The sequence below is a fragment of the Chanodichthys erythropterus genome, chromosome 15, assembly GCF_024489055.1.
Source record: "Chanodichthys erythropterus isolate Z2021 chromosome 15, ASM2448905v1, whole genome shotgun sequence".
NCBI lineage: Eukaryota > Metazoa > Chordata > Actinopteri > Cypriniformes > Xenocyprididae > Chanodichthys > Chanodichthys erythropterus.
The window spans coordinates 13,495,231-13,509,891 of NC_090235.1; the positions used below are offsets into that span (position 1 = coordinate 13,495,231).

General features: G+C 34.1%; 1 protein-coding gene across 2 annotated transcripts in view; it reads right to left on the minus strand.

Moving 5' to 3' along the window:
* Positions 1–212: 212 nt before the first annotated feature.
* LOC137037371 (uncharacterized) overlaps positions 213–14,661 on the minus strand; it is a 130,187-nt gene continuing 115,738 nt past the window's right edge. Inside the window, exons 1-6 of one of the 2 annotated variants that reach the window (XM_067411314.1) lie at positions 4,406–4,690; positions 3,659–3,711; positions 2,953–3,249; positions 2,450–2,695; positions 2,329–2,376; positions 213–2,212 (exon numbers count right to left, since the gene is read on the minus strand). In XM_067411314.1, the coding sequence (XP_067267415.1) occupies positions 2,067–2,212; positions 2,329–2,376; positions 2,450–2,695; positions 2,953–3,249; positions 3,659–3,711; positions 4,406–4,407 (792 nt within the window). In that variant the 5' untranslated portion in view covers positions 4,408–4,690 and the 3' untranslated portion in view covers positions 213–2,066. Of the gene's footprint in view, positions 2,213–2,328; positions 2,377–2,449; positions 2,696–2,952; positions 3,250–3,658; positions 3,712–4,405; positions 4,691–14,661 lie in introns of those variants that run through there. The other variant, XM_067411315.1, reaches the window with a different exon arrangement.

Consider the following 14,661-nt stretch of genomic DNA (forward strand, 5'->3'; position numbering starts at 1 on the left):
CAAAAATGTACAAACACAAATGATGTCTCTTCTTGGTTTACATGAACTGCATTACAGTGTGTGGGTTTCTGAAAACTGAAGTCCATTTTCATTTTTCATTTTCAACTTGAACAGTGATGAATGGAAACACACTCAAAACTCTTAAAGCATGTATTTGTTTATTAAGTTACTATACACTTTAAATATACAAACAACATTGAACTCTACCACAGTTCTGTATATACTCTATAAAGAATATACTTTATAAAGTGACCACATCAACAGTTAATTTTCCCTGAGAAAATCAATGTGAAGCATGAGTGGAAAACAACTGAAAGAAAACAAAAAGACCACAAACTTAAAATTATCACAAAAATACTCAAGCATGATGGATTGCATCACTGAATACTGAAATTATTAAGACATGTTTAACTCACATTTATACTTTTGAAGGGATTACTATAGTTTCACTCAGCTCTGTAATAATCAACATCTGACACATCTGACGCCTGCACATTCACATCTGATGACCAGAAGCTTCACATTCATAGTGAGATAATATACAAAAGGTTTGGTTTATACAATAGGAATGTAAAACATTGTTCTTCTCCTGGCACAAAATTAAGTTCATTATTTTGCCTGAGTATGAATATTTAAAGCTAGAAAAACAATTAAAAAAAAAATTAGTTTGAAATCATATTATGCCCTAGTGGTCAGTTATAGGCAACAGCAGCAAAGAAAAACATGGATGGTCTGAAAACGTGTATAAATATGTAAGGAAAACCCATTAAAATGTGTTCAGTTGGCAATAGTACAATGAAGTAAAATTAAAACTTTAACTTTTTTTTTTTTTTTTTAATTTTCATTGACAGCTAAATAAATGCTTTTTAAATAATAATATTCTGGCACCATCTAGCTGTCAAAAAAACTATAATACAACCAAATTGGATTTCTAAAGGAAATTACAGAATGATAAATAAATAAGGCACGATTCTTTCAACCCAACCGTTGGGTTATATTTTTTAAATGTATTTTTGATAAATGGGCATTGTTTTTACCTGAGTCACATGACAGCTTGTAATGCTGAATGTTTATTTATATATTAAATCATGCATAAGATCGTTTTGATTATTGATTTGTACCAACGCAAACCGAGAGTTACATATCATCATGGGACATGTAAAACCCGGACTGGAGTTATTTCTTTACGACTAGCTTATGAATATATAGCTTTATCAAGACTCAGTAAAAAATTTAAATGTTAAGAAAATACATTCTTTCTTTGTTCTTGGCCCATTTTCAGAAGTTTCAGAAGGATAGTTTTGTTTTGCAGCCACAGCCATGTCAAAACGCATGTTTTTATCTGACGCACTGTGTGATGTCAGAGTCTGAAACAGTTATTGAATGTTTGACTCCGCAAATGTTTAGTAGATATTCACAATTATGGTAAATGATGTCATGTTTATCTTATATAGCGATGAGCAAAGGGCCCCCTAGTGGTTCGGGGCCCCATGCAACTTGAGTAGTTTGTGTACAGGGAAGATTGGCTCTGGTTGCAGCATATTTAAACACATTTGTTCAAAGCATACACAAATATTTCTTTAAGTCCTTCACAGTTCACAGGCACATATGATATCTCGATATTTTCTCAGTTTTTGTTTATAACGATAACAGACAATATTTTTCGGAGAGTTTTTGTGCTGGTTAGTCTTGAGTGGTTTAGGCATGACTGACTCACAAAACGTTTTATGTTCTTCATATTCTGTGCATTAAAAGGTGATATTTTCTCCCTTAAATTGATTTTTCTAACCTAGATGTATGCATCATCTTTTATGTCAAATTCTTACATTTAATCAATAAATTCAGTTATAATAATAAGACACAATCGGATTAAATCACCATCAACAAAACCCATCTTTGGCACAGAAGCTGCATCTGAAGTGGCATTTAGATGTATTTACACTGACAGTTTAATGCTGTTAAATAGTTCAAGAAATGTTCAGATCTGTTGGCTCTGACCAGTGTCGTCGCTAGATGTTCTGGGCAAAGTATAGTTTAATCGCGCAGGGGCCCTTTAGGAGAGATTATTATAGGCCCTCAGGTTCCTCTGGACTTTGACGGCCCTGTGAGTAACCTCTATTGAGACGCTGGCGTTTCTTGATCACGACAAAGACAATCACACCCACCAGAACCAGCAGAATCACAGGCAGTCCAACACGCCAGAACCAGTACACTGGGATTGGAAGGAGGAAGGTAGAAAGAGCACACAAATTAAAAAAAATTATTTCTTTTTTAAAACTCACTGCCTATATTTTTTTTAAAGCTCTCAATGCCTCTTCTTCTACTTACTATGTTCAGTGTCACCCTGCTGTTCTCCCACTGATCCTGTACCAGATTCTGTAGAGGAAATCACAGCAAATCATGATCAATAAGCTCAATTATTTCTGATCATCCACTGATCTTCTCTCACCTGTGACTGTGACTGTGATCAAAGTTTCATTATCAGAGTCCAGAACTCTGTATGTTCCAGTGTCAGAGACTGTAAACTCTTTAATGGTCAGAGTCTCATCTCTGTCAGTCAGTCGATCACTGCTGACCCCGTGACCTCTCGTCCACACCTCTGTCCACTCTCCACTGGAGTTTCTCTCCACTTTATCAGCATTGATCAACAGAACATCCATCTTCAGCTGCTCTCCTGTTTTCACAGAAATCTCATCTGAGGAGAAACAGAGACATTCATCCTCAATCATTGTTATGATGTCAGTCTAAACACATGTTTAGAGTTAAAGGGACCAAATGCATTCACTATGGTATTATATTCCAATGCAAGCCATTGGAAAAACCCATATTGGTAATGATTAATCTGAACAGGTGATAAGCGTCACATTCAGTGTCTCTGATGGTTACAGGACCTCATGGAACACCAACACAGGTACTAAAGGAAAGCTGATGATTTGATCAGTTTTGTCTTACCATGAATTTGAAGATGGTACTTCAGCTCTCTGTGATCATCAGTGTAACGGACTCTCAGAATGTATTTCCCAGCGTCATTCAGTCTCAGATCCTTGATGGTGATATCACATGATCCTGTTTTAAATACTCGTCCATTTTCACTCTCACATTTAGCATTCTCACATTTAAGAATGGGGTCTGCCTGTCTGTATAGAATAACATTAAAAATGTCTCTGGCCCCAATTTTGCATTGCATAGAGGCGTTTCCTCCGTTTTGTCCTGTCACATGTATAAGGATGTTTCCTACAGTGGAAGATTCTGCAAATAAAGATATTTGCATATTTATATAAATATTTATATAAATTAATTCAATAAAAACTGAACAATACATGTTTTTAGTAATAAAGGTCATCATGAAATATTTATTTTAGTCACTTGCTCACACATCCAAGTGGATTCAATAATTGTGAAGTGATGATGAGGGAGTTTCCCCAATATTTAACATCAGAAATGCCTATTTTAAGGTTGTTGATTCAAGCCATGATCACCTTCTCCATATAATCATTTATAATAAACAATCAGTCAAGCTTCTCGCTTTCTTCAGAGATAACTTGTTCAGCTATTAAGATTATATAATGCTTACTGGCTTCTGAAAGCTAACAAACGAACTCTACCTGGAACTGAAGATCAAACATTGTTACAATTTATAAACAAATATTATACTGACCGATATGATTGATAAAGTAAAACAGCAGCAGAAGAAGATTCAAGATTCTGGACCTGATGAGGAAACAGAAGAACTGATTTATGTGACAGATTCAGGATAATAATCAAACACATTAAAACACTTCCCTGAGCACTAAAATATTACTGAACATTGACTTTCATTACATTTAGTGTGAATATTTAGGCTATCACATGTGGATCTTACATGATAAAATCTGTGCTTTAATAAATAATCCCTGTGTAATACTGAACATTATCAGTCAAACTCAAAACACAACTTTAAACTCATTAACAATCTAATAAATATATTAATAAGCAATAAAAATATCATCTCAACCATGGCCATCATAAATCACTGTAATAGTTCAATTTCAATATTGCTTTATCGACATTGACTGAAAATAATACAATAATGCAAAAAATACATACACATAAAACAATAATAAATACATCAAAACATAATACATCGTAACATAACTTAAATAAACAGTGTAACAAATTAGAACATGACTGAACATTTGATACCACAGTGCTTTAACACACACACACACACACACACACACACACACACACACACACACACACACACACACACACACACACACACACACACACAGAGGGCAAAGGTCACTGGTGACATAACTGTTATGTTCATCAAAAACATGCTGACTCATTTCCGCATCCATAACTATATACTAATAACACAAAAACACACGCTGGATTTATATTTTAAAACATGAAAACTTACATGATAAGTAATGCTTGCGTCTTTTTTTTTTTTTTTTTTAATTTATTGCAAATTTAGTGAGCGAAAAAATAAATTAATAAAAGCGAAACTGAAAGTAGGCTAACACGTGCGAGCTTCTATTGCAGCTCCAGCTCGTTTCCTCGCGCCCTTCCCTCGCTACCTTCCACACGGTGCGTCTGAAATCGCGTGTCTACTAGCGTACTTTTGAATCTGAACTTCGCGACCATTAAAAAGTACGTTCTTTACAGTATGAATGGAATAATAAGGTCTTCTTCTCCTTGTTTCATGGCGGTAGGCATCCACCGTTTTGGTGCATTACCGCCCCCTTCTGTTCCGGAGTGTGATTCCCACTAATATTAATACAAGATGCTCATTTTGCCAAGTGAACACAGAAACTGTCTATCATTTTGGTCATGTTTCTATACTGAACAACTATGGAAAGATATTTAAACATTTATTAAAGTTATTATCTAACAAGATATATATGTAACTTTTAAAGATATTATTTTTTGGCCACTTTGATTCTGATTCTAATAAAAACAAAGCTTGTTTTGTTATAAATTTATTTTCTTGGCAAATTCTATATCCATAAATGTAAATTCACTATCTACAACCATTTATTTTTTCTTTTTTTTAATAATTTAAAATGTACCTTAACACTATTTCATCCTCTGTAAATAAGAAAGCAAGAAGAACAACCTCAATTTGTAATGACTTTAATTTGCACACAAATAAATTAATATACTCTTTTTCTGTTTGCAATTATTCTTATTAATATTTTTTTGTTCTGTATGTTCAGATGGCATTGTACATAATGTTGATACATGTTGTATACTATATACAAAATTGCATTTAATTAATGTCATCTTTGTAATGTTTGCAACCATAAAAAAATCATAAAGCCTTTGATGCTTCATTAAGCAGTGTTTCGAAATCACCCATCACTACATTAAACTGGTTATAGTCCTGCATGCAATACAAATATGTTTACATTGATTAACATTATATTGATTGACATCATAATTATAACAATGTTAACATTTGTAAATCCAGAAGTTTTAACTTTACTCTGAATATGAAGATTTTCCTAATTAGTCGCTGCTGCTGTTTTGTAGCACTTTTGTAAAAGACTCTCAAAATGCATCTCCCAGCATCACTGTCAGGATCACCAGCTGAAGTGCCCTTGATAGCCACCAGAGGGCACTCCACCACAGACCATCGCCACTCTATCATGGACTACATTTCCCATAATCACATGTGATTACAGTGTAGTTGCTGAAAGTCATATCCAGACTGCAGGTTTGAGCTGACAGATTTCACAGAAAATCTCATCGTGTGATTGGCGCAGACAGATTTCTTAAGCCTCAGGGTATAATTCTATCCATTGGAGGAGATCAAACGTGTTTTATGTTTTGAACCAATTCAATTTAATTTTATTTAAACAAATATTTACAATCTTTACAATGCGTTCAGTTTTTTGTTTTCACTATAAATACATTCAGAACAATCGTTGATATTCAATCAGAACTAGGGCACTTGCAGATACAGTAAATACAATCTCGGTCTAAATATGTTGACAGATATCCTCTGAAGATGTGTTTGGCGCTCAAGAAAAATTACAAGCAACCAGCAGTCATCATAACAATCTGAACTGCCATGATCACTAAATACACAAAAACTAGCAACATCACAAAATACCCATTCAGTTTCTCTGTCCACCTCGAATGTCCTCGATCAGGATGTGTGGAAGCTGGAAGAGAGCACAAATTTTACATTTTTAAACATTTTAAAGTCTCTCACTTTACTGTTCTTCTGTTACCTTTGTCTTCTCCTGTGGGGCCAGATTCTGTATAAGATATGAAAAAAAAAAAAAAAAAAAAAAAGTTTAGCTTCGGTTTGAAAGAGAAAAACCCAAGTTCATGCTGTATTAAAAATAATATTTCTAAACATCTGATCTTCTCTCACCTGTGACTGTGACTGTGATCCAGATTTGTCCTTCAGAGTCCAGAACTCTGTATGTTCCAGTGTCAGAGACTGTAAAATTACTAATGGTCAGAGTCTCATCTCTGTCGGTCAGTCGATCACTGCTGACCCCGTGACCTCTCGTCCACACCTCTGTCCACTCTCCACTGGAGTTTCTCTCCACTTTATCAGCATTGATCAACAGAACATCCATCTTCAGCTGCTCTCCTGTTTCCACAGAAATCTCACCTGAGGAGAAACAGATATTAATCATTATTATAATGGTGTCACTCAATCAAGGTCATAAGCAGATTTAGTACAAAGAGGACCAAATGTTGGATGGGATGTGAGACATTTACTGTCTTTGCTGGTTACTGCGCTGCATGCAGTTGCATTGTTAACATTATTAGGAAATGCAGAAAGAACATGATAACTTTACCATGAATATGAAGATGGTATGTTTTGATTTGTTGCTCCACTTCTCTCTGATCATTATACGAATAAACTCTCAGAAAGTATTTCCCAGCATCACTGAAGACCAGATCCTTGATGATAACGTCACATGATCCTTCTTTAAACACTCTGTCATTTTCACTCTCACATTCTTCATTCTGACAGACAGGGATGGTTTTTGACAAGTGTTTAAATCAATATGAGAAATGTCTTTGGCCTCAAATTCACATGGCAGGGCGACACTGCTTTCTATTTTCCCTGTCACGGGTATAGGAGAAGTTCCTGCAAAAAGAGATAGTTTAAAATTAATTTAATACACAGTAAAATACATGTGGTGTTTTAGTTTATTCTCTATTATCAGGTCGTCATAAAATATTCTAGTAGAGTTATTTAGGTCATCTGGGTTGTCTTTTGCTCCAGGTGTTTTACAATCACCACACATCCGAGTGGATTCAGCAGCTGGAACATTAACATCAGAACCGAATGTAATGTTAAAGGCCCGTTCACACCACGGATGATAAAGATAACGCTAAAGATATAGTTCCAGTTAATATAGTATCTTTATAGTTGCTGGTGGTGTGAACAGGCCTCTCTTCGAGCTTGATCACCTTCATACAATCATTTACAATAAATCAAACCATCTTCTCGCTTTCTTTAGAGTCACTAACTGCTCTGCTCCATTAATACTCATTTTAAAATCATTAATGAGCTAGAAATCACTGCATAGAGAAGTCAGTGAAGTCAAGGTTTGTTATGATGTAAGGTGGAAAAATTCCAACATCAATCTACAAATGTCAAAGTCACCTGGTGCATGTATGTTTAATATTGAAAATCAAGAATTGTTACAATTTACATATGAAATGACACTGAATGACACTGACCGCAATGACTGACAAGGCAAAACAGCAGCAGAAGAAGATTCAAAAACCTGTTGAGAAACCAGAAGAGCTGGATTATGTCACAGATAGAGACACACATCACGGTAACACTTTACAATAACAGTACATGAATAACCATGAACTAATACCTGAGTTAATAGTTACTTCAACATGAACTCATGATTAGTTAAGATATGAACTAATGAAGAGTGATCCTTAACTACGACAGGAGTCATAGGGATTCATGCATGAAAACAGAAGCCTTAACTATGCGTTAATACATGTTTGATAATTAATGCATTAATTAACATTTAGGGTAAACTAAATCAAACAGTCTCTATAAGAAGGAATAATACATATTTGGACTTTGAAATAAATTTAAACAATTTATTATTGTCAGAATTTAAACTACTGACATCAGCAGCTTCATTATAAACATCACTGAAAGGCACAGGATTAGTTGCTATTATTTTCACTGACCCTCCTTATCAAACATATAAAATACTAAATACACTATTAATCTTAAAAGGTCTTAATCTGTTTTGTGATATTCTTTCCTATCAAACTAAACTACTGTGACTTACATCAGTTCCTGAGGAATCGGTTCCCAAAAAAATAACCAAACAGGAAACATGAACTAAGGTCAGGGAGCGTTTGCTGGGATCAGATTCAGAAGATCACTCTCCATCCAGACGCAGGCCGTGATCATACTGTACCTCCATTCTCTGACTTTTTGAAAAGTCACACAACATCACTTAACTGGGCTGAATACTGTTAGTACATGTGTGTTTGATAGTAAGTTAATGATAATCATGAGCTGAATTTGGTAAGTAGTTAACAGTGAATTAATTATGATTGTGCCCCCTCAAGTAAAGTCATGACATAAGTATACATTAACAAGCCATTAGTTGATGTTAGTATATGGTTAGTTAATAATGAATTAATTATGATTGTGCCCCCTCAAGTAAAGTCATGACATGATGCACATATCACACATCATTAACTAATATATGAATAAATACTATAGAGTGCCATCCTTATTCCTTTACATCCTAAACAGTTTCTGTACAAAAAAACTAAAATAAAAAGTATTTGTATTTTATTTTTATTTATATAATTAAACATATATGGACTTGAAAGCAAGCCATAAACATACCTGTAAAGACACACATAAGGTACATTTACATGTAAAATAGCGCATGTCCACAAGCTAATGCTAATCAAAGCATATACATTTAAATGACAAAAATACAAATACAGTTAATAACTGCACATAACCTCCTGAAAATCCCAATAAAACATACATGTAAATATGTCTTTAATTATTAATTCGGCTTACCAAAGCAGTCAACATTTATTAGTTTACAATGCCAGCAACACAACAAACGCGCCAAGAGAAGAGAACACCTAGCGTGCGCCACTAATGAGTGTCCCGCCAGAAACAAACCCTTCATACTTTAGTTCCGGGAATAAACTATGACTATATATCTATGACTAAATATAAATGAACTGTAAAAATCAGAAAACAGTTTAGATCAAATTAATTTTATTAGTGGTAGTTAGTCTATTTTCCACATTTGATTAGACAGATCTATGTAATTAATGGCTAAATAATCCTGTGCCATTGCAATTATTTGTCACAAAGCTGCAGATGGCAGATTATGATATTACAGTGTAAATTATGACAGTATTAAATCACGTTTAATTCAAATACAGAGTACTTCTTGTTTACTCTTATGGAGGCTGATTTATTTAGTTTACCCCTAAATGTTAATTAATGCATTAATTATCAAACATGTATTAATGCGTAGTTAAGGCTGCTGTTTTCATGCATGAATCCCTATGACTCCTGTCGTAGTTAAGGATCATTTTTCATTAGTTCATGATTAGTTCATATCTTATCTAATCATGAGTTCATGTGGAAGTAACTATTAATTTAGGCATTAGTTCATGGTTATTAATGTACTGTTATTGTAAAGTGTTACCCACATCACATTTATATGGAGATAAAAATGTTTTGCTGAGTGGAAAAATACTACTAAACATTCACGTTCATTTATTGTGAATATTTCTGACATGTTGATCTTACATGATAAAATCTGAAACATCAAACTTTAATCCAAATATTTGACTGATCATTTTCAGTATTACATAAAACCAAACTCAAAACACAAACAACAGGCTGTAGAAATTTGGTGACAATCTAATATTAATAACCGTCATCATAATCGTCATCATCACAATCACAATAATGGACCCATCATCATAAACATGTCAGCTCATTTCCTCATCACTAGCAGGGTTAGTTTTCCTCAAACAGAAACACAACTAAATGCTATAATACACTATATATATAACACAAAAACACAGAAGCTGGATTTACATGTACAAACATGAAAACTTACATGGTAAAGATTCGGCATGAGTCTTATTTTCAGACGTCAAAACTTTGTAAACTTGTTTAGCAAGATCTGAGTAAAAACAAAACCTAAACTGTCACACAGGTGAGCTCGAGCTTCCAAGAACAAGTGATATTTGACACCTCCTATGAAATGTTACGATTGATGAGGAGTTTCCTCTACTGTAGGGTGACTCATGGTGAAATACTGGACGGGACGGACAAGCATTTAACATAAATGTACACACATTTAACATGGCATTCACTATAGGGATAGTTCGCCCAAAAATTACCCCATGATTTACATGATTTACCCTCAATCCATCAGCGGTGTATATGACTATCTTCATACAGACAAACACAATTAGAGATATATTTAAAAAATTTTCTGTCTCTTCCAAGCTTTATAATGGTAGTGAATGGGGGTGGGGTGTGGGGGGGGTTATATATCCATCCATTATGAAAATAATCCATATGGCTCCAGAGGTTAATAAAGGCCTTCTGAAGTAAAGCGATGGTTTTTTGTAAGAAGAATATCCATATTTAAAACTTTATTAACTATAATAAATAGCTTCTGGCAGACGGCCGTACGCATCCATTTGCAGTAGAAGAGTGACCTCTGACCCGATGCATGATGCAGAGACGAACACGGAAGCTCAGAGGAGATTGAGCTTAGGATAACTAAGGAGGTTAATAGGATAACTAATTAAACTAGGTCACAGGACAGAAAACACAATGAAATGGGTTTCTTGAGGATGGGAATCACAATGGTGAATTTAAACAGAATCAGTGTTATGATTACACTTTTCAGAAAAAAACTTTTTACCACATAATTGTTACAGATCCCTTGTTCCCCTGGACTCCATATCCCATGATCCTCCTGTTCTCCTCACCTGCACTCACTTCCCTCGTCAGCTCCTCATCATCACAGATCACCTGCACCTGGACTCTATTGTCTGCACTCCCATATATTGCACTCACTCCCTTCACTCCTCGTCCGTTCTCTGTTGTGTTAACGTTATGTTTGGTGTTTCCTTGCCTTTGTTTGATTAAAGCTCTACGTTATTGTGGAAATCCGTATCTGCCTCATCTCTACACCACCATATCGTAACAATAATTTTATCTCATGTATTTTGAAGTAATCATCTTTATGTATAAAATTATGGTTAATAAAACAATAACAGTAGTTGCCAAAAATTCACCATACAAAAATATACGATGACAATGTTTTGGGTATTACTGAATTGCATATTGGTGCCTGTATGTTTTACAACTTACAACCATATATTTCATTAAGTGATGTAATGCAAATTCACCAATCTAGAACTGTACAAAACACCAAAGTAGGACAGGTGGTAAATTAGAAAGCGAGATGGTAAATCACTGTAAGTGCTCAGTACCACATGTAGCTCTGCAAAATGTTTAGAGTGACTGAAGTTTATTTTGAACAAGATTCTGGATCATTTTAGTCTGATCACAACAGTTAGCAGCACATTTCAGCACATGCTGCTTTATGAATCTGCTCCTGTGTGATATTGCTTCACAAAGAGGCAGTATATTTTATAAGTAAATGCAACAGAAGTAAAATGAAATTCCCACTTTATATTTCATCATAGAACATACAGTATATATCATACAAAAATGCACACAAACAAAAGTATTACTTACAAATGTTGTTTAATTTGTATAGTTTATTATTATTATTATTATTATTATTATTATTATTCAATACATACAGTGTCAGAAAAGTGTACACAATGAAGACAGTTTTGCCCCGATTTACAGTCTGGATGGGTGGATGGTAGATGGTAGCCGAAAATCAGAGCCAAACTGCAGGTTTGAGCTGAAAGATTTTACAGAAAATCTAATAATCTACTATTGGCACAGACAGATTTTTTAAAGGGTGTAATTCTATTAGCTGGAGGAGATGTTGTCCAGTTTTTTTTTATATTTTGAACACATACAAAGGCAGCAATAGTGTTTTAAGATATGTGAAGATTTCAAAAGTCGTGTAATGTTTTCCAACCTTCCTCAATCCATAACCAAGTCGCATATATTTCAAGAGTTTTTTACAGTACAGATTGTTTTTAAATCAGTCAAATCAACAATATCAATAATTGTTGAATATTAAGCAGCCTCACAATGATAAACAGGAAAATAAAGATCAAGTAGAAATGTAAATACATGTTAAAATATATCTTAAATAAGAACAAAATTTAATATAGAAATAAGAAATATTATTTAAACAAATATTTTCTACAATCCTTTTTAGATAAATATGTAAGTGCTTTCAGTGTTTTTGTTTTTATAAATACTTTCCTAACTCTTTAGAAACAATGTTTGATATTCAATAAAAACTATAATTCCGAGTTCAAGAATTAGGATTGGTAAACTTTCAGTCACTTGTCCAAATCTTTAGCTAGGCCACTTACAGACACAGTAAACAAGTATAATCTTATATGATCTTAATATAATCTTAAAATTTAATACAGAAACCTCTGAAGATGTGTTTGACGCCCAAGGAAAATTACCAGTGACCAGTAACCCTCATCACAATCTGAACTGCCATAATCACTAAATACCCAATAACTAGTGACATCACAAAATACCTATTCAGTTTCTCTGTCCAACTCAAAAGTTCTCGATCAGGATGTGTGGAAGCTGGAAGAGAGCACAAATTTTACATTTTTAAGCTGATTGTCTAAAATAACTTCTTACTTTACTGTTCTTCTGACTTTTGTGAGATTCTGTACAAGATATGTAAAAATTAGTCATACAGTTTAGCTTCAGTTTGAAAGAGAAAAATCCTCATGATGTATTAAAAATATATTTCTGAACATCCACTGATCTTCTCTCACCTGTGACTGTGATCAAGATTTCTCCTCCAGAGTCCAGAACTCTGTATGTTCCAGCATCACTGGCCGTAAATGCATTAATAGTCAGAGTCTTGTCACTGACGGTCAGTCGATCACTCTTGACTCCATCTCTTCTGCTCCACACCTCCTTCCACCCTTTGCTTCTTCTGCTCTGATGCTTCACTTTATCAGCATTGACCAACAGAACATCCAGCTTCAGCTGCTTTCCTTTCTTCACAGAAATTTCATCTGAGGAGAAATAGAAACACATTCATCCTCAATCATTATTATCAATCAAGATCATAAACTCATGTTCAGGATTAAGGGACCAAATATAATCATTTAAAAATCAGCCATTAAAAAGCCTATATTGGAATCAACTAATCTGGATGTTGGATGGGATGTGAGACATTTACTGTCTTTGCTGGTTACTGCCCTGCATGCAATTGCATTATTAACATTATTAGGAAATGCAGAAAGAACATGATAACTTTACCATGAATATGAAGATGATATGTTCTGATTTGTCGCTCCAGTTCTCTCTGATCATTATAGTAATAGACTCTCAGAAAGTATTTCCCAGCATCACTCAGTCTCAGATCCTTCATGATGATGTCACATGATCCTTCCTTAAATACTCGGCCATTTTCACTCTCACATTCTTCATTCTCGCAGGCAAGAATGTCTTTTGACAGACTGCTTAAAACAATATCAGAAATATCTCTGGCCTCAAAGTCACATGGCAGGGTGACATTTTCTCCTTTTTCTCCTGTCACATGTGTAGTTGTGGTTCCTGTACATACAGACAGTATAAAGTTCTTTTGACTTATCAATGCTGAAAAATACATGTGCATTGTAAAAAATGGTATGAGCTATTTACTTAAAAAAATAATGGTAACAATATTACACATTATATTTTTGAGTATTCTTTTAAGTTTTTATTTTTTAATGGAATCTACCTGAATAAATCATGTACAATCTCTTAAATTATTTAGTCTATGACACTTTTAGTGAAATGTCCTTTTTATGTTAAGTTGACTCTCAAAAGCACAACTAAGAACAAACTTGTTACTGCGCTGGCATGGTGTTTTACTTTATTCTCTGTAATCATAACATTTTCTAGTTTTTTTATTCATCTGGGTTTTCTTTTGCTCCAGATGTTTCACAATTACCACACATTCGAGTTAAGGTGGAGGTTCTTCAATAATTAACATCAGAACTGAATGTAATTATTAATGCTTCAAGCTATGATCACCTATGTCTATACAATCATTTACAATGAACAATCAAATAATTTTCTTGCTTTCTTCAGCTACTGTTCTGCTTAATACTCATTTTACAATAAATAATGAACTAGAAGTCACTGCATAGAGAAGTTATTAATGTCAAGGTGTGTGATGATGTAATAAGGTGGAAAATGTTCAACTTCAGTCTACAAATATCAAAGTCACTTGTTGCATGTCTACCTAACATTGAACAAAATGACACCGAATGACACTCACTGCAATGACTGACAAGGCAAAACAGCAGCAGCAGAAGATTCAAAAACCTGTTGAGAAACCAGAAGAGCTGGATTATGTCACAAACACATTTATACAGGGATAAAATGTTTTGCTGAGTGGAAAAATGCTACTAAAAATTTTCATTTAGTCTGAATATTTCACACATGTGGATCTGAAACATCAAACTTTAATCCAAATCTTTGGTTTT